General features: G+C 64.6%; 1 protein-coding gene across 4 annotated transcripts; it reads left to right on the top strand.

Moving 5' to 3' along the window:
• Window positions 1–158: 158 nt before the first annotated feature.
• PCNX3 (pecanex 3) lies at window positions 159–19,340 on the top strand. Of its 4 annotated transcripts, none has more exons than XM_058305180.2 (35): window positions 159–530; window positions 881–1,068; window positions 1,299–1,398; window positions 1,532–1,571; window positions 1,665–1,760; window positions 1,972–3,099; window positions 3,558–3,678; window positions 3,764–3,942; window positions 4,354–4,444; window positions 4,785–4,920; window positions 5,959–6,119; window positions 6,847–7,000; window positions 7,257–7,289; window positions 7,441–7,612; window positions 7,701–7,811; window positions 8,088–8,179; window positions 8,285–8,394; window positions 8,530–8,635; window positions 8,740–8,832; window positions 8,974–9,124; window positions 10,102–10,246; window positions 10,579–10,756; window positions 11,796–11,904; window positions 12,019–12,148; window positions 12,525–12,583; window positions 12,679–12,894; window positions 14,487–14,740; window positions 16,148–16,378; window positions 16,575–16,678; window positions 16,965–17,112; window positions 17,204–17,434; window positions 17,516–17,790; window positions 18,111–18,244; window positions 18,327–18,625; window positions 18,701–19,340. In XM_058305180.2, exons 1-35 carry the CDS (start codon window positions 378–380, stop codon window positions 18,893–18,895), a joined length of 6,123 nt encoding a protein of 2,040 aa, XP_058161163.1. In that variant the 5' UTR covers window positions 159–377; the 3' UTR covers window positions 18,896–19,340. The 4 variants fall into 4 exon arrangements, with proteins under 4 accessions (XP_058161163.1, XP_058161164.1, XP_058161165.1 ...); XM_058305181.2 differs by having other exon boundaries at window positions 3,555–3,678; window positions 3,767–3,942; XM_058305182.2 differs by having other exon boundaries at window positions 3,555–3,678; window positions 5,998–6,119.
• The last annotated feature ends 249 nt before the right edge of the window (window positions 19,341–19,589 follow it).

The following is a 19,589-nucleotide window of genomic DNA, read 5'->3' as shown; positions in this document are numbered from 1 at the left end:
AGGGAGCTGTCGCCTGTGTCCTGGGAGCAGCCACTCCACGCCCACCTCTGGATGCCGCCAGCGGGTGCCCGGCCCGTGCTCCGCGCCTGCCTGCCGGCTCGGTCCTTTGGAGCAGTTCTGAACCGGGGATAGGGGCCCGGACCCCGCCCCTGATGCGGCCCCACCTCCGCGCCCCGGCCTCCAGCCGCTGACTGCCCCATCGGGCCCCGCCCCCTGCCCTCAGCTCCGCCCCACCGACCTCCCGACCCCGTGGGGGGAGGCCATGGCGTGAGCGCGAGGCCGGGCCCCGGGGCCCTCCGGCGCCAAGCGGGGCATGGGCCGGGGGCCGCCCCCATGAGGGTCCCGGGAGGGGGGGCGCGCGCAGCAGCGGCGGAGCCATGGGGTCGCAGGTGTTGCAGATCCTGCGCCAGGGAGTGTGGGCTTCGCTCACCGGTGGTTGGTTCTTCGACCCGCACCAGAGCACCTTCTCCAACTGCTTCCATCTCTATGTCTGGATTTTCCTGCTCACCTTTCCCTTCTTGCTGTACATGGTGAGATGTCGCTGCCACCTGGAGCTCCTACTGGGGAGAGGGAGGGCAGGATGTCATGGGGGCAGCCGCCTGCCAGAGGTTCAGAGCTTTGTCTTGGGTGCTGGGGTTTGGGGAGAGGAGTCGCTGCAGAGTTTGGGGTATATGAAGGAGAGGCCAAACTCTTCATTTCTTGGGCTGGGTGACCTCAAATCCATCTCTTAATCTCTCCAGAAGACAGAGCACCCAGCAGGGCTTTTGGACTAGTTGCATGGGGGTGGGGGAGGGGGTGAATTTGTGATTCTAAGCCAGGACGGTGGTGGCTGGGGATGGAGACCATGTGAGTAGGGACTTGACTTACCGTATTCTGTCAGGTCCTGCCTCCCAGCCTGATGGTGGCTGGCGTGTATTGCCTCGTGGTGGCTGTCATCTTTGCTACCATCAAGACTGTGAACTATCGCCTGCATGCCATGTTTGATCAGGGCGAGATTGTGGAGAAGCGCAACTCTACCATGGGGGAGGCGGAGGAAGAGCCTGCCCAGGGGGATGGCAATCCACCCAGGTGAGTGGGGCAGGGGCTGTGTTGGGGATTGAGGTTTTGAGTACCCGGACTTTAGCATTGGAAGACGGAGGGGCTTAGGGAACATTGGCTCTGTGAGCAGTCTGGACAGTTGTTTTCTGGGCAATCCTGGGATTGTGCAGGGGCCTTTGAGAAGGTAGGAGCTCTGGGAACCGTCAGGCAGATAGCAAAAGAAGGGAAGTTAGCTTACAGCCGTTGCTCTTCTCCGCCAGGGATCCTGGAGTGGAGATGACAGTGTTTCGGAAAGTGAGTTCCACACCCCCTGTACGGTGCAGCTCCCAGCATTCTGTATTTGGCTTCAACCAGGTCTCGGTGAGTGGTCCAGTCCCGCCCCAAGTACCAGGTTTGTTCTTCTCCTCACCTGGGAGCCGCTTCCCACTGTGGAGATGTCGTCATCCTGCTTCTTGCCCTGTTTCTTTTCTCATGCTTGCCTCTGTTTGCTCAGGAGTTGCTGCCCCGGATGGAAGACTCTGGGCCCCTGAGAGGTGAGCGGTGGCCTCTCGGCTGGAGGGTGGTAGCGTGGAGCAGGGGCGGCCTGTGGCGGCCCCAGGGCCCTGCTGACAGGGCTGTGGTTGCAGACATCAAGGAGCTGGTGCGGGAGCAGGGCAGCAACAATGTGATCGTGACCGCGGCCGATCGGGAGATGCTGAAGCTGAGCTCGCAGGAAAAACTGAGTGAGCAGGCGCGAGGTGGCGGGGGCTGGGAGGAAGATGCGCTGGCTTTTCTTTGAGTCACCTCTACTGCATTCTGGGCCTCCCCTGCTTGTTCTGACTGGGGTTTCTTCAGCTCCCTGCTCTGCCTGGACTATTAGGGAGAGCAGAGGCCATCAGTTCCCCTCGGCCAGACTACCCAGCTCTCATCCTTTGTCTTCTTTTCTTCTGACAGTTGGAGACCTTCCCCAGACGCCCCCAGGGGCTGCCCCAGACCCTTCCCTTCCCAGCACAGACTCTTCCGAGCGTTCTCCCCTGGCTGGAGATGGAACCCCCTGGAGTGGGAGCAGTGTGGCCGACACCCCCATGAGCCCCTTGCTGAAGGGGAGCCTCAGCCAGGAGCTGAGCAAAAGCTTCCTGACCCTGACACGGCCTGACCGGGCCCTGGTGAGGACCAGCAGTCGAAGGGAGCAACGCCGGGGGGCCGGCGGCTATCAGCCCCTGGAGCGGCGGGGCTCGGGTGAACCCCCGCCCCAGAAAGCGGGCTCCTCGGATTCCTGCTTCAGCGGGACTGACAGGGAGACGCTGAGCAGCTTCAAGAGTGAGAAGACCAACTCCACTCACCTGGACAGCCCCCCCGGCGGGCAGGCCCCCGAGGGCAGCGACACAGACCCGCCCTCCGAGGCCGAGCTGCCTGCCTCGCCGGATGCCGGCGTCCCCTCCGATGACACCCTGCGCTCCTTTGACACAGTTGTTGGAGCAGGGACGCCACCGGGCCCCGCTGAGCCGCTCCTGGTTGTGCGGCCCAAGGACTTGGCCCTGCTGCGGCCTGGCAAACGGCGGCCGCCCTTGCGGAGACACTCTCCACCTGGCCGTGCCCCTCGACGGCCCTTGCTGGAGGGCGGGGGCTTCTTTGAGGACGAAGACACCAGCGAGGGCAGCGAGCTGAGCCCAGCCTCCAGCCTCCGATCTCAGCGCCGCTACAGTACTGACAGCTCCTCTTCCACTTCCTGCTATTCCCCTGAGAGCTCCCGGGGTGCAGCAGGCGGGGGCCGGAAGCGGCGGGCCCCCCACGGGGCTGAGGACGGGGCTGCTGTGCCCCCCAAGCGGCCCTATGGGACCCAGCGGACTCCCAGTACTGCTAGCGCCAAAACGCACGCCCGTGTGCTGAGCATGGACGGGGCGGGGGGAGATGTCCTTAGGGCCCCCCTGGCTGGCTCCAAGGCCGAGCTGGAGGCCCAGGCGGGGGTGGAGCTGGCTGCCGGGGAGCCCGCTGTGCTGCCCTCCGAGGCCCGCAGGGGTCTTGCTGCCAACCAGCCTGGCTGGCGGGGGGAGCTGCAGGAGGAAGGTGCTGTGGGGGGAGGTAAGTGCTGGCTCCTGGGGTCAGGGTGAGATGTGCTAGGGGCTTGGGTGTGGGCAAAGGGCAGGCTGGAGTGGACCTGGCCACAGTTGGAGCAGCCCCTGTCTCGGGCAGCAGATGGGTGTGGACTCAGTGGTTGAGTGATATTGTCTCCCAACCCCCTTCAAATAAGCAGGGCTACGGTGATGGGGAGACTGAGGTTCTGCCGTTGACACACGGGGCCTCTGCCCTTTAGGGCCTCTCAGCAGCCACCCTGGTCTTTCCAGCCCCAGGGCAGGTGAGGTGTCCTCCATTTTACCAAATGAGGAAACTGAGGCACAGGATGGTTGCGTGTCCTGACTGGGCCCCAGAGCCAGGGCATGGTTGGTCCAGGCCTGACCTTAGCTGAGGCAGGGCACCCCCAGCCCCGGCTCTGTCCCGGCCTCCGCCCCTCATGCCCGGGGCCTCTCTCTGGGCAGCAGCTGAGAACACCGGCAGGCGGGACCGCTCGAGCAGCGTCAGGCGGACCCAGGCGATCCGGAGGCGCCACAACGCTGGCAGCAACCCCACCCCGCCAGCCTCCGTCATGGGCTCACCCCCCAGGTGAGCCCCCGGCCGGCTGCCTGCCAGTGGGGTGATGGGAGCCCGCCCCCCGGGCAGCGCTGACCCTGGCCTGCCCCCTCTCCAGCAGCCTGCAGGAGGCGCCGCGAGGCCGGGCTGCCTCCCACTCACGGGCGCTGACGCTGCCCTCCGCCCTGCACTTCGCCTCCTCGCTGCTGCTCACCCGCGCTGGCGCCAACGTGCACGAGGCCTGCACCTTTGACGACACCTCGGAGGGCGCTGTGCACTATTTCTATGATGAAAGCGGTGAGTCCCGTGGCCGGCCCGTGGCAGTGGGAGCACCCTCCCCCCAGCAGGTGCTCGCCTGGTTGAGCGCTGGCTCCTTGCCGGACCCCATGGTGAGCGGTTGGCCTGTGCCGCTCACTGGCATCCCTGTGGTTTCTGAGGTGCAGGTGTCCATGGCGTCCAGGCCCAGCTGGGCGGGTCCCTGTGCTCAGAACGACCTGCTGAGCACCCGGTGGAACCAGCACCCAGGCCCTCAGCGGCCTGGTCTGCAGGGCCCCTCCTCTCCAGCTCCTGGTCCCTGGGGTTGAGCTGTAGGCTGGGAACACTGAACACAGAGCTCCCCGTTACCTGTAGCTGAGGTGTCTCTGCTGATCGGGCCTCGGCACCCCTGTCCCTGATGGGCTGCATCATCTCCCGCTCCTCCTGCCTCAGGTGTGCGGCGTTCCTACACCTTTGGCCTGGCTGGAGGCGGCTACGAGAACCCCGTAGGGCAGCAGGGGGAGCAGGCAGCCAACGGAGCCTGGTGAGTCCTGGGCAGCTGTGGGCAGGTGGCATTTCTGGGGAGCACCCCAAGCTGTTGTTCTATCTCTTCCTTAGGTGGCTTGGGGCAGCAGCAGCCCAGAGCCTCAAGTGGGGGAAAGGGTTGGGAGCAGTGAAAGGCAGGTCCACAGGGATCCTGTGGGTCCCTGGCTCCATGACACTTCCCAGGGCTGGTGGGAGGAAGATACCCAGCCACCTGCTTCCCCCCAACCCCTCTGCTCCTCCTGGGCGCCTGCCACAGCCCCCTTGAACCCACTTGCCTGGCCTCAGCCTCAGCCCGGGGCCTGTCTGTGGTCCTTCCCTCATGGCTGCCGTGCCCACAGGGACCGCCACTCACATTCCTCCAGTTTCCACTCAGCTGATGTCCCCGAGGCCACGGGCGGCCTGAACCTGCTGCAGCCCAGGCCTGTGGTCCTGCAGGGCATGCAGGTGCGCCGGGTGCCCCTGGAGGTCCCGGAGGTGAGGAGTAGGGTGCAGGGTGGGGGGGGGGCTGTTCTGCGTGGAGGGCTGCAGGCCGCCCTGCCCTTTGATGGGCGCCCCGAGTCTGAGGGCTCACAGAGTGTTTACGCAACAGATGTGTCTGCACTGCGTTCTTGGTTAACACGGGAACACGGTGTTAGCCGTGATACCTGGGTAGCAGCAGTCAGTTTACTGCGATGACCGCGTGCCGTTCCCTTTACGTGGGGCCCTTTACAGACAGGGTCGCTTGGGGTATGCCCCGCTTACACCGTATTATCGCAGCGCAGTCGTTAACGGTGCCCCCGTTCCCTGCCGAAAGTACTCTGACTTGGAAATAGCTTATGTGGGCAGCTTGGTGAGGAGAGAAGACTTGAGAATGCATAGAGCAGGCTTACGGTGTAAACAATAGTCACAAAAGGCACGCCCACATGTCTGACATGGAGCAGCCCTCACGTTTCCCTTTCTCATTCACCCGTCCTCAGCTGTCATGTGCGGTGGACAGGTTGTCCTTGCTACCCCACTGACAGCCACTTCCAGAGGGCAGGGCCGGGACCCCACCTCTCCATTGTATCCTGAGCCCAGGACAGGCCGCCCGTGGCTGCCCTGTAAATATCAGTTGAACGGAGGAAGCAGGAAGCCCAGAGAGGTTAAGTAGCTTGCCAGGGCCTCACGGCTGGACGTTGGCACCCAGGCCTGTCCCCGGGCCCAGGTGTGCCGGTGCTCCAGGGTGGGGCGGTCAGGGTGACGGTGACTGACCCTTCTGGAAATGAGTTAGCGTCTGCACTGGGTCTTGGAGGATTTCCCTGGGCCCAGGAAGAAGCAGGGAATTTGGCCTGGATGGGGGAGACAGACATGTGCCCCCAGGACCTGGAGAAAGGAGCAAACCCTGTGACAGGATCAGGGCAGGCCACGGGGCCACCGGGTGGCGGGCGAGGGCTCTCTGCAGAACTGCCAGCTATCCCGTGTGCTCCGGGAGGGGTGGCGGCGACAGCGGTGTGGGGGCGGCAGGGCTGACAGCCGCGGCTGTGGGGACTGCAGTTTGACCTGCTGGACCAGGACTCCCTGCACGAATCCCAGGAGCAGACGCTGATGGAGGAGGCGCCGCCCCGTGCCCAGCACAGCTACAAGTACTGGCTCCTTCCTGGCCGCTGGACCTCTGTGCGCTACGAGCGGCTCGCCCTTCTGGCCCTGCTGGACCGGTGAGCGGCCACCCTGCCCGGCCCAGCCCCGAAGTCCCCGGGCCTGCCTGTTAGGACTCTCAGCACCTGTTGGACAGGCACTGAGGTGCCTCGAGGGCTGGAGTCTGCAGCGGGGTTTCCTTAGGTTCCTGTGGGGTACGAAGGATTGACTCCATAGGGGATGTTCCAGGAACCTCTCCCCCAAAGCGCAGCCTCAAAACAAGCAGCGCCTACTCGGGCTGATGCTTACTCGCGAAACGGAGCCCTGCGGTGGTCAGTTGTCAGTGGATGTGGAAAGCTCGCAGAGCCATCATTTCACCCTTCCCTCTTCTCAGAGGGGGACCTGAGGCCTAAGGAAGTCACGTGGCCTTTGTCCTCTAGTGCGGAGGGCCTGGCCTGGCCTGGAACCCGTGTGCTGGCTGCCTGTCTGTCTCGAGTGTGCCGGTCCCGTGGCCTGGTGTTCGGCAGGCACTGGCCGTGCGGCGTGCCCAGCGCAGCCACGCGTGGTTACTGGCGGGAAGGAGCTGGAGGTGGGCGTGTCCCAGGAGTCCACCATGTCTAGAGGGGGCAAGATTGGAATGCTGGGTGGCAGCGGGCCATGTGCCACCTGGCCTTGCCCCAGAGACCACAGGCTTAGATATTTAGAGGCTGAGAGGCTGGCTTGGGCAGTGCTGGGGATGACCTCCGTGGCAGGAGTCTCCCCCAAACCCTGTCCCCCCTCGTGCCCCTGACTCGACTGCCTCCACAGGACGCGGGGCGTGGTGGAGAACGTCTTTGGTGTGGGGCTGAGCAGTCTCGTCGCCTTCCTGGGCTACCTGCTGCTGCTGAAGGGCTTCTTTGCTGACATCTGGGTCTTCCAGTTCTGCCTGGTCATCGCCTCCTGCCAGTATTCTCTGCTGAAGGTCAGCCCTGGCCCCCTCTTCCCCCCAACACCCCCCTTTTGCCAGATGCCCTCTTTGCCATGACCCCAGTTTTGGGAAGTGTGAGCTAGAAAGCAGCTAAGATGTCTAAGGTTCTCTGCAGTCAAGCACCCACCTAGTAGCTGAGAAAGCAGAGCCCAGCATAAATTGGGGACCAGCTGGTCACTCGTAACTGCCCAGTGCTCCTGGCCGCCGTGGCTCTGGGGCTCCTGGCCAGCGTGGCCCCTGTCTCTTGCAGAGCGTCCAGCCTGATGCGGCATCTCCCATGCACGTGAGTACAGCGGGCGCCCCCGAACCAGAGGCCTGGGCGTGGGCCCCGGGGAGGAGCCCTGCCAGGTTTGGGGTCTCTAGGGCCCCAGGGTGTGCATGGGGGGTGGGACGGTCGGCAGGGAGATCTGCCTCCTCACAGGCCCGCTCCCCAGGGCCACAACTGGGTGATTGCGTACAGCCGGCCCGTCTACTTCTGCATCTGCTGCCTGCTCATCTGGCTGCTGGACACCCTGGGCTCAACCCAGCCCTTCCCACCCGTCTCCCTCTACGGCCTCACGCTCTTTTCCGCCTCCTTCTTCTTCTGTGCCCGCGACGTGGCCACGGGTGAGGCTGGTGCAGGGCTGGGTGGCCCCCGAGGGCGGGCCAAGGAGAGGGCCAAGGCTGACCCGACCTTCGTCTCCCCTCGCTCCAGTGTTCACTTTGTGTTTCCCGTTCGTCTTCCTCCTGGGTCTCCTGCCCCAGGTCAACACTTGCCTCATGTACCTGCTGGAGCAGGTGGATATGCACGGCTTTGGGGGCACAGGTATCGCGCCCACTTGGGGCCCACCGATTGGGTCTGCGGCTTCAGCCTGTCCTATAGCCAGAGCCTGGTCCTCCTTTCCTCTCCCCCAGGCGAGTGGCTTAAACCTGAGACTTCTAGAAGCTCTGAAGGCTTCTTGGTGCTTGGAGAAACAGAGAGCAGTGGGCTGGGGATGGCATCCCAGGGAAGCAGCTCTGGGAGGGGAGGGGGCAGAAGGGCCAGGGGATTCTCCAGGTGGGCACAGGAGTCGAGCTTCACCTGTCCTCTCCCTCCGCACAGCCGCCACCAGCCCGCTCACTGCAGTCTTCAGCCTCTGCCGCAGCCTCCTGGCTGCTGCCCTGCTCTACGGCTTCTGCCTCGGAGCCCTCAAGGTAGGGGTGGCCTGGGGTGGGGGCGCCTGTGGGACCAGCGGGAGTTGTTGGGGCTCTGCAGCGGCTTTTCCCCTCCCCTCTTGACCACCATGGCTTTCTCCCCAGACTCCTTGGCCGGAGCAGCATGTTCCTGTCCTCTTCTCTGTTTTCTGTGGCCTCCTGGTGGCGCTGTCCTACCACCTGAGCCGGCAGAGCAGCGACCCCACAGTGCTCTGGTGGGTGCTGCCAGTGCCTGTGGGCCTGGGGGCCTGTGCACTGGCCCAGGGCCCCTGAGCCGGGCCTCTGCCCCCTGCAGCCCACGGGAGGAGGGGCCTCCCTGCGGCTGGCCCTGTGACTGTCCTCGCCCCCAGGTCTCTGATCCGGAGCAAACTCTTCCCCGAGCTGGAGGAGAGGAGCCTGGAGACAGCCCGGGCAGAGCCTCCGGACCCACTGCCAGACAAGATGCGCCAGTCGGTGGTGAGGGCGCGGCCGTGTGGGGTTCCAGTTGGCGGTGGTGGGGTTCTGGGGGGTGCGGCCAGCCGCGAGGCGCGGCCCCCAAGCTGGTGCTCCTGGCCCCACAGCGTGAGGTCCTCCACTCTGACCTGGTGATGTGCCTGGTCATCGCCGTGCTCACCTTTGCCATCAGCGCCAGCACCGTCTTCATCGCCTTGAAGGTTTGTGGGGTACAGGCCACCCCGCCCCACGGCCTCTGCAGGAGCCTGCCCTCCTGCAGGCCCTGGGCCGCCCTGGCTGGCGTGCAGCCCCGCGGCTCCGGCCTGTCCCCCGGGGCTGAGCCTCCCGCCTCCCTCTTGCAGTCGGTGCTGGGCTTCGTGCTGTACGCGCTGGCCGGCGCCGTGGGCTTCTTCACCCACTACCTGCTGCCCCAACTCCGCAAGCAGCTGCCCTGGTTCTGCCTCTCACAGCCCGTGCTGAAACCCCTGGAGTACAGCCAGTACGAAGTGCGCGGTGAGTGCCCGACCCCGGCAGCGGGCCCTCCTCCCCTCCAAACCTCCTGCCCCCATCCCCTGGGTGGGGACCCACCTCCCCTCTAAACCTGGGTGGCAGTTGAGGCTGAAGCCCAGCTGAGACCCACCCACAGGCTGATGGGAGCTGTGGGCCTCTCGGCTCAGGGGTGCCAGCAGGGGTCGCCCTCTCTCCATGCCACTGTGCCTGCTCTGGCCCTGGCCCCACTGTGCATCTGCCGCCCCTTTGCTGCCCTTTGCCCACGGTGCCTGTCCTGCCCTCTCTGTCCGTATGCAGCCCTTGCTTTGCCCTCATCTGCCTGCTGTGCCCCTTTCCTGCTCTCCTTTTTGTCTCTGTGGAGATAGAAAAAGGTGACTTCCTGGACCCTAAAGGGACCTCATGTCCACACTTGCAAGCTTGGCCCCCCGAGGACCAGATATGCCTGGTACACATTTCTGTTTCGGCAGGGTGGTAGTTAAGTGTTTGCGCGTACACTTAAAACCTCTGGATTTGTCACGTGAACGTCCATGCTCCTCGGCTTTCTTAACAATTCGGAGATTTTGCCCCGCCGGGCCAGCCTCCCCACATGGTAGCAGTGGTCACTGGAACCAAATGGCAACAGCCCCCTTCGAAACAGCTCCGTGTGGCTCTGGTGCACCCCGGATGTGGCCCTGCCTGGTGCCTCACAGGTGTTGGAGAGTTCTCCGGCAGTCTCTCTGTAGAGAGCAAAATGGGGCAAAGCATCTGCCATGAGCCTGCTTGAAAAGTACCAGAAGCTGATGGATCTGTGGCGCCCTCACCCCCACTTGAGCTGCCGAGACCCTCAGAGTCTCCAGGGACCTGGAAAATCACATCCTATGCTTTGCCCACCCTCCTAGGCTCCCTCCCGAGAGCAGCCCATCTTGGTGGGTCTTTGTGGCCCCAGGGAGGGGTGTGCAGGGGGCCAGGTGCTGGCCGACAGTCCCGCCTTCTCCTGGCAGGTGCTGCCCAGGTGATGTGGTTTGAGAAGCTCTATGCTGGCCTGCAGTGCGTGGAGAAGTATCTCATCTACCCTGCTGTGGTGCTCAACGCCCTGACAGTGGATGCCCACGCTGTCGTCAGCCACCCAGACAAGTTCTGCCTCTAGTAAGAACCCCTTGCCCCCCACTGTCCATTTCCCTTTCCATTTGATTCCTGGGGAAACTGAGGCCCCAGGAAGGGTTGAGACCTATCTGAGGTTGCTAAAGTAGGAGCTCAGGCTCCTGATATTTTTTATTGAAGTAATGCTTTCTTGACCACAAATGTGGCGCCCGCCCCTTCCTTCAGGTTGGGGTAGGGGCAGAGACTAAAGGTCACTTCCTGGAAGAGTGGGGGCCAGCCTGGGGGAGCTGAGGCCTGGGGTTGTTCTCAGGCCAGCACAGGTGATGGGTGGGGCCCTCACACCCGCCGGGCTCCTAACACCTGCCCTTCACCCACAGCTGCCGGGCGCTGCTGATGACTGTGGCTGGGCTGAAGCTGCTGCGCTCGGCCTTCTGCTGCCCACCCCAGCAGTACCTGACCTTGGCCTTCACCGTCCTGCTCTTCCATTTTGACTATCCACGCCTCTCCCAGGGCTTTCTGCTCGACTACTTTCTCATGTCCCTGCTCTGCAGCAAGGTGAACTGGTGGCTGCGGCCCAGGCTGTGGGCTGTGGGATGGGAGCAGAACATCTCGCGCCTCGCCCGTGGTGGGGGAACCTTCCCCGGGCACCTGCAGCCCTGGCCGCAGCTGCTCTGTAGCGGTCCTGCCAGCGGCCTCCACAGCAGGTCCTCGAGGAACGGGTTACCTCCATCCTCTCCTTGGGCAGAAGCTGAGGCTTAAAGAGGTTAAGTGACCGCCTAAGGTCCTCCAGGGACTCGGCGGCCAGCCAGGATTTGAGTACAGCTCTGTCCAACCATTGCACTTGAACCCGCCCTTCATAAGTGGGTATAATAGTCAGTACTTGTCCTTGTTCTCTGGACCCAACCTCTGCCAGGCCTCAGCTATGGATACCAGCTACGAGCTCCACCTGGAAGCCCCTCTGGCCTGGAGCTTGTAGACCGCCCCTCCAGCTTGCGGGGCTCCCTGCTCAGGGCTTGGGGGGTTGCTTTGGGCGGAGGACCTGTCCCATGCTGGAGGTGTGCCCTGATGGAGGACCCCAGCGCAGGCCTGCACCTTTTCCTCCCCCACGTGGGCATTCTGCTCTTGCTCTTTGGCCTGGCTGGGAGGCGGGCACCCAGGCTGTGCCCCCAAGGGCAGGACTGGTGTCTGTCTCTTGACTTTGAATACCAGAGTTGAGGCCCAGCCTGGCTGCTGACTGGATTGCACAATCTACTGTCTCAGGACCCTAATTTTTTTGTCTGTGAAATGGGGACAGGGTCATGGTGAGGCTTATATGGGCAGGACCCACGTAGAGTGTTACTCAGTCTGGGGTTGCTGATGGAATGAGGTGCCTTGAGCCAGGCCCAGAGAAGGAGGGCTGGGCATGATCTTGAGCTTGCCCCCGCCATGGGCAGCCAGTGGGGTGGCCCGGGAGCAGGGCTTTACATGGGGTCAGCGCCTGCATCTTGTCCCCAAGGCCCAGGGCGGGGGCAGGTGTCCAGGGGCTTCGCGGACCCCGCCTTCGTAAATGACCGTGCGTCTTGTCTCTTCCCCCTGTCCCCCCCGGCCCCGTCAGCTGTGGGACCTGCTGTACAAGCTGCGCTTCGTGCTGACCTACATCGCACCCTGGCAGATCACCTGGGGCTCGGCTTTCCACGCTTTCGCCCAGCCCTTCGCCGTGCCACGTATCCAGCCTGCTGGCAGCTGTCAGGGCCGGGGTGGGGGGGGCTGCGGCCCGGGCTGGGGGCAGGGGAGGCCGAAGGGTCCTGCGTGCTGCTGCCTCCTTGACTCGGGCCCAGACTCGGCCATGCTGTTCGTCCAGGCCCTGCTCTCGGCGCTCTTCTCCACGCCGCTCAACCCCCTGCTGGGCAGCGCCGTCTTCCTCATGTCCTACGCGCGGCCCCTCAAGTTCTGGGAGCGGGACTACAAGTGAGTCTCCAGTGCCCGTGCGACCTCCTGAGGAAGGCAGGGCTGTGGTGCCAGACAGGCGGCTCCAGGTTGGAGGGGGCCCAGAAAGGGGCCCACAGTGTGGGGGGAGGGTGCTCAGGCACAGTGGGGCTGCGGGCGGCACCAGACCTGGGCGAGGCCGGGCTCCCTTCTCCCTGGCCGTGTGGTCCGGGGTGAGTCCCCTCTCGCCCCCAAGCCTCAGCCTCCTCCTCAGTGTAATGGGCTGCCCTGGCAGCTGCCCCGTGGCACAGAGAAGGCCGGAGCAGGGCAGGGGCGGGGAGGAAGCCCCGGCTGGTCCCTGGAGTTGCCAGCAGCCGCCCCCTGCCGGCCGGTGAGCCCCGCTGCTCTCTCTCAACAGCACTAAACGTGTGGATCATTCCAACACCCGCCTGGTCACGCAGCTGGACCGGAATCCTGGTGCGTACCCAGTGCTGGGGCTGGAGGGCGGGGCCCGCCCCGGCGGGAGCTCCGCTTCTTACTTTACCTATCCATCCGGGACTTCCGGGTCCCAGGCGCCGACGACAACAACCTCAACTCCATCTTCTACGAGCACCTGACGCGCTCGCTGCAGCACACGCTGTGCGGGGACCTGGCGCTGGGCCGCTGGGGCAACTACGGCCCAGGCGACTGCTTCGTGCTGGCCTCCGACTACCTCAACGCCCTGGTGCACCTCATCGAGGTTGGCAACGGCCTCGTCACCTTCCAGCTGCGTGGCCTTGAGTTCCGGGGTGAGCGCAGGGCCGAGCGTGGGTGGGCAGGCGGACCGCGCCCCTGTGCTCATCGGTGTGCAGGGGCTCAGCTCTAGGCCAGAGCTGCCCTGGTTTGCTGGGTGACCTTGGCTGGGCGCTCTTCCTCCCGGGCCCGGCCTTGGCAGTGTGAACAGCGCTGGGGTGAGGGTAGGGCGTGTCTCTTGGCCCAGGCCCACCCCTGCTCTGACGTAGGGTTGCGCTGGTGAAGGCCTGGGCCTGGGTTCTTAGGCCAGCTCCCCCGGCCCCCTCTGTGGTCTCAGGCTTGGCCTAGGCAGGGCGCCACGCAAGGCCCCCTGCTGAGTGAGTCTGTTCTTTGTCCTCAGAAAGACGTAAATGTTGGATGTCAGCTTCAGAGAAGGCCAGGGGTGCAGGGGGGGTTTGTGGGTACTGTGACCTTGAACAAGTCACTTCCCTCTTCGTGCTTGAATCTTTGCTTCTGTAAATGACGGCCGAGACTTCCCTTCCGTGGTTGCTGGAGTAAAGAGAAAGGGGCTCGTTTATTCCTTTGGTCATTAGCCTTTTTTCAGTTTGCTGACTACTTGCTCTGGCCAAGCTCTGTGCTGAGCACAGGGTAGAGTGGTAGCAAGGAAGGGAGCTTGGGGCCCAGCAGAAAAAACTCACGTTAGTCACGGATTACACAGAAAAATGTGAAATTACTAGGCATAGAGGAGTCGTGCCTGGGACTTTGGGAGTCCCTGAGAGAAGATTTGACCTGGTCAAGGGGAGGCCACCAAGACTTCTTTGAGGAATTGATGGTTGAGCTGGAGGCTGAGTAAGAGGAGGGAGAAGAGTATATGCCCGCAGAAGAAAGAGCTTGTGCAAAGGCCCTGGGGCAGGAAGGAAGCCTAGAGCAGGACTCTGGGTAAATGTTGCAGCAGAGAACAGGAGAAGGAGCATGGTGCGAGACGAGGCTAAGGCGGGCGGGGTCTGGACCACGGGGGACCTTGTTGGCCGCAGAAAGGCATGGCGCCTCAGGAGAAGCTGGGCTTGGAGTGGCTTCTAAAAAGAGGGAAACTTTGGGGAAAGGGAAGAGTTTCTAGCTCAAGGGAGCAAGCGTGTAGGGGCCAGAGGGAGCGGGAGCTGTCCCCGTGAGAGCCTCAGCTCACTGAAGCAGGGGCGTGGTTTTTCCTGCCTGGGCAGGGCCTGCCTCGGGTCCTGAGGCTTGCCCATGAGGCAACGCTGCTCGTGGCCTTGAGCAGTAGAAACGAGGCCATTTTCACTCCTCAGCGCACTTGAGTGTGCCCGTCAGTAAGTCAGGTCCCTGTCCTTGTCATCTCATCTAATTCTCATCGTAGCCTGGTATGTAGCAGAACTCCCACTTTGCAGATGAGGAAGCTGAGGTTCTGAGAGGTCAAGTTACTTCCCCAGGATCCCACATTGCAAACCCAAGAGCCAAGTTCAAACCCGGACAACCTGACCGAAACACCTGCTCTTACCCCCTGCTCTCCTGTCTGGGACCCCCGAGCAGGAAGTCCTCCGTGGCGGCCTCAGGGGCCATGCCCAGGCCCGGGTGGGAGGGCGCAGGGGGGGACCTCCTGGTGGCCCCTGACTGGGTGCCGCTGCCCCTGCAGGCACCTACTGCCAGCAGCGCGAGGTGGAGGCCATCACGGAGGGTGTGGAGGAGGACGAAGGCTGCTGCTGCTGCGAGCCAGGCCACCTGCCGCGGGTCCTCTCCTTCAATGCCGCCTTCGGACAGCGCTGGCTGGCCTGGGAGGTGACGGCCAGCAAGTACGTGCTGGAGGGCTACAGCATTAGCGACAACAACGCTGCCTCCATGCTGCAGGTCTTCGACCTCCGCAAGATCCTCATCACCTACTACGTCAAGGTGCGGCTGGCCAGCCGGGGGTCCTGCTGGGAGGCTTCACCCACCACGGGCCCCCTGAGGGCCGTCTTCGGCCTCACTGGGGGCTGTTTCACCCTAAGCAAAGGGGAGGCCACTGGAGTTTTAGACTCCAAGGCGCCACCTGCAGACAGCGGCCCTGCTGTGACTCTGGCTGGGGGAGCCCAGTGTGGCTCTGTGTCGCCCTCTAGAAGGCTTGCCTTGGGCTCCCAGGAGGGGCGGGTGAAGAGGCCGGCCTTCCAGACGTCACCAGCCTGCCTGGCTCTCTCTGGGTCAGTGCTTCCCTCCCCCAGCTGTCCTTGCGTCCCCACTGGACATTCCATCTGAGTCACAGATCCTTCCGTCCTTCTGACTACTCCTTGGGGAGGGTTGGTGAGTCCCCCCACCCCTCACTTTTACCAAGGAGGCCGTGGCGGGGAGGGACCTGCCTTGCCCCCCATTACCCAGGGGCCATTGACCCCTCCGGAGAGGTGCTCTGGTCCAGGTCATGCTGCTTCCGCCCCGAGCCCCACCCATGGGCAGCATGTGCTCCTTGCTGCGTGCTCGGCACCTGGCCAGGCGGCCAAGTTGCGCCCTGGCTCCTGCCGGGTTGCTCGCTCCCCGGGGAAGCAGCTGTGAACCCTGCTGAGGCTGCCTCGCAGGCCAGGCAGGATCCGAGCTGGGTAGAGGAGCCCTGGGGCCTGGGGGGCGCCCTGAAGACCCGGAGCGGGGGGCAAAGTTGGGAAGGCCACGTGGGAGCTGCACAAGGCGGAGGCTTGGAGCCCTTTATGGAGGGGTGGGGTGCAGGGGAGCCCCTGGGCCTGGGCAGCGCTGGGGTGGGGCTGATCCCCGGCAGCCTGGGCTCCCCTCCGCCCCTCCCACTGCGCCTGGGTTGTGGGGGTTGTGGGGATTAGACTGAGGTCCTCTTCGGGAGACCTGTCAAACAGCCAGCTCAGGAGCCTTGCACTTGCCCCGGGATAGCGCATGATCCCCAAGCACCGAGTTGGGGTCTGGCCGGCTCCCCTGCCTCCTGAAGCTTTTCCGGGCCTCTGGGGCTGTGGTGAGGCCCAGCCTGTAGAGCTTTGCCCTCTGGGCCAGAAGACCAGGCTGGAGCGGTTGACAGGAGCTGGGCACTGCCCCGCGGCCATCCTGCCCCTGCCCTCCCACCTGCGTCTCGGTTCCCCTTCCTCCCTGGTCCTCTTTCAGCTCCCGGCAGCCCCACAGGCAGGTGACTTCCTCACTAGGACAGGGAGAGGCGAGGAAGCCGAGAGGAAGCGCGCCTCCTCACGGAGCATCCCTGGAGGGCCCTGCACTGTGGCGTGTGCTGCCTGCGTGTGCTGGGCCCTCACACTGGCCCTAGGAGCAGTCCGCCCTGTGAGGGGCACTGAGGCACCTCCCTCCCTCCCCCCCCAGAGTATCATCTACTACGTGAGCCGCTCACCAAAGCTGGAGGCGTGGCTGAGCCACGAGGGCATCGCGGCGGCCCTGCGGCCTGTGCGGGCGCCCGGCTACGCCGACTCGGACCCTACCTTCTCCCTGAGCGTGGACGAGGACTACGACCTTCGGCTTTCTGGCCTCTCGCTGCCCTCCTTCTGCGCGGTGCACCTCGAGTGGATCCAGTACTGTGCCTCCCGGCGGGGCCAGGTCAGGCCACCGGGACCCTGGGGCTGCCCTCCCTCCCCCAGCCGGGGCCCTGGGGCCCGAGGCGGATCCTCTGCTCCTCGCCCTTTCCCATGGGCTCCTCTCATCCTGAGCCTCCCTTGCCTGGGCCCAGCTCCCACGTCCAGTTCCCGGCCGCGGGTCTGACCCGGGCTCTGGGGTGGGGGTCCTTGTGCCACAGCCTGTAGAGCAGGATTGGAACTCGCCACTGGTCACTCTGTGTTTCGGCCTGTGTGTGCTGGGCCGCCGGGCCCTGGGGACAGCCTCGCACAGCATGTCTGCTAGGTGAGTGCCCCCCGGTCTAGCAGACCCACTGCTCCCCCACCCCACCCCTCTGCGAAGAACTGCCAGCCTTGACCTCAGGGACCCCCTGGAAACGCTCGTCCAGTGGGCAAGTTGCCTCCCAGGTGTGGCCTGGCCCGCTTCTCACTACTCGGGGAGAGACACGGGCAGAGACTGCCCACCTTGTCTAGATGGGGAAACTGAGGCCCAGCCTGTGCTCGTGGTGGCAGAGCTCTTAAGCCCTCCCCCTCCCCCACCTGGCTCCCCGCCCTGTCCCTCCTCTGCCCAGCCTGGAGCCCTTCCTCTACGGCCTGCACGCCCTGTTCAAGGGGGACTTCCGCATCACCTCCCCGCGGGACGAGTGGGTCTTTGCCGACATGGACCTGCTGCACCGCGTGGTGGCACCCGGGGTCCGCATGGCACTCAAGCTCCACCAGGTCGGGCAGAGGCACGCCCAGCGGGGTGGACAGCGGGCCCCTCTCGCCTGGGCAGCGCTGCTGACCCTGACCCCCCCATCCTTCCCGCCAGGACCACTTCACGTCCCCAGACGAGTATGAGGAGCCGGCGGCCCTGTACGATGCCATCGCGGCCAATGAGGAGCGGCTGGTCATCTCGCACGAGGGCGACCCGGCCTGGCGCAGTGCCATCCTCAGCAACACACCCTCGCTGCTGGCGCTGCGCCACGTCATGGACGACGCCTCTGACGAGTACAAGATCATCATGCTCAACCGGCGTCACCTCAGCTTCCGCGTCATCAAGGTAGGCTCGGCCCACCTGCCCCGCCCCGGGCTCGGGCCCGGGCACCGTCCCCCTGACCTGCTTGCCCGTGGCCGCCCGCAGGTGAACCGGGAGTGTGTGCGCGGCCTGTGGGCCGGGCAGCAGCAGGAGCTGGTGTTCCTGCGCAACCGCAACCCCGAGCGCGGCAGCATCCAGAACGCCAAGCAGGCCCTGCGCAACATGATCAACTCCTCCTGCGACCAGCCGCTCGGCTACCCCATCTACGTGTCACCCCTCACCACCTCGCTGGCCGGCAGCCACCCCCAGCTGCGGGCGCTGTGGGGCGGCCCCGTCAGCCTGGGCGCCATTGCCCGCTGGCTCCTGCGCAGCTGGGAGAGGTGAGCCCTGACCGTCGCCCCAGCCCACAGGGCCTCGCGAGGGGGCAGGGTGGCGCGCTCCCTGAGGAGGAAGCGGAGGCTCAGAGAGGTTAAGCAACTCCTGCCCAGGTCTCCGAGGGGGGAAGTGCCCGAGCCAGGACTGAGCTCCCAGCCCCAGGCTGTAGCCAGACTGTGATCACGCAAGGCCCACGCGGCCAGGCGGCAGCCGCAGCTCCTAGAGCTGAGGCCCCTGGGGCTCGGCGGCGTCGGAGACTCGGGCCTGGGGACTTACGCCCGCCAGGCCTCTGGCCCCTCCAGCCTCCTCTGCTTCCCCATCCCAGGCTCCGCAAGGGTTGTGGTGCCGGTTGCAATAGTGGTGGCAACGTGGATGACTCTGACTGTGGCGGGGGCGGCGGCCTGACCTCCCTCAGCAATAACCCCCCCTTGGCACACCCCACGCCGGAGAGCACGGCAGGTGAGCAGGCGCGGCTGGGCCGAGCGCGTGGCTGAGGAGGATGCCAGCCAAGGCCTCTGCCCTCTTTATCTGTCTCCCCCAGGCAGCGGCGACCAGCCCCTCCCACCAGCTCCCGGTTGGGGGCCGCGGCCTTCCCTGAGCGGCTCTGGGGATGGGCGGCCTCCCCCTCTGCTGCAGTGGCCGCCCCCTCGGCTCCCGGGACCACCCCCTGCCTCGCCTGCCCCCGCTGAGGCTCCCCGGCCCTCCCGGCTCCCTGGCCCTGGTCTCCTCAGTTGTGAGGGACCCAGTGGGAAGTGGAGCCTGGGGGGTCGGAAAGGGCTGGGGGGATCTGACGGGGAGCCAGCCTCAGGGAGCCCCAAAGGAGGCACCCCCAAATCTCAGGTAAGAGGCCTGTGGGAGGGTCGGGGCCCGGGCAGCTCGCATCTGCTTCCCCGCCAACTTCTTGCTCCCCCTCAGGTGCCCCTGGATCTCAGCCTCACCCCGGAGGCCAGCACCGACGCCTCGCCCCCCAGAGCGGCCCAGGACACTTCCTGCTTGGACAGCAGCGCCCCTGAGAGTGGGACGCCCCCTGGGGTCCCGGGCGACTGGCCTGCGCCCGCCGAGGAGCGCGAGAGCCTGGCCGCCCAGCCCCTGCTGGAGCACCAGTACTGAGCACCTGGCACCCAGGGGACCCCATCCCAGGACTCAGTGACTCTGGCCTCTGGCCTCTGGCACTCTCTGCTGGACCACAGAACTGAGTGGCGTTAGCTCCCTCATCTGAACCCTGACCTCTGGCTGCCTCTGCCAGAGCACTGGAACGGAGTGGCCCTGACCTCTGACCTTGACCCCTGGTCTTTCATCCCTAGTCCAGGGCCTGGACTCCCCAGACTGAGGCCGTCAGCCTCCCAGCCAGGCCCTAAGAGCTAAACCCGTGGGCTGGTCCCTCTTGGAGCCTGTGGACAGGACCCACTTGGCCCCTGGGCCTGCAGGGTGGGCCCCCTGGGCCTGGACCTGGGCCCTGAAAGGTGGGATGGGTGGTTTTTTTTTGTCTTTTTTTTTTTTTTTTTTTTTTTGTGCTTTGGAGACACCAGAATTAATAACACTATTTTTGATTTTGGTTGGCAGTTTTTTCTTCCATCTGGAAATGGTTGGGGGGAGAGGAGAGGAAGTGGCTAGGTCAGGGTAGATGAGCACAGTAGGAGATGAAGGCGGTGGGCTGGGTAAGATGGTGATCAGGGTCACACCAAGTGGGGTTCAGGAGGGACTGGGTGGCCTTCACCAGCTGCTTCTGTCTCAAGCTGTGATCTGAAGGTCACTTTGTTAAGTGCCCTACTCCTTATATACCCAAAGACTTCCAACTCCAGTA

Source organism: Dasypus novemcinctus, chromosome 10 (genome assembly GCF_030445035.2).
Source record: "Dasypus novemcinctus isolate mDasNov1 chromosome 10, mDasNov1.1.hap2, whole genome shotgun sequence".
In the NCBI taxonomy this organism is placed as follows: domain Eukaryota; kingdom Metazoa; phylum Chordata; class Mammalia; order Cingulata; family Dasypodidae; genus Dasypus; species Dasypus novemcinctus.
Note: the sequence above shows the minus strand (reverse complement) of the source record. Positions and strands in the feature narration are given on the sequence as shown.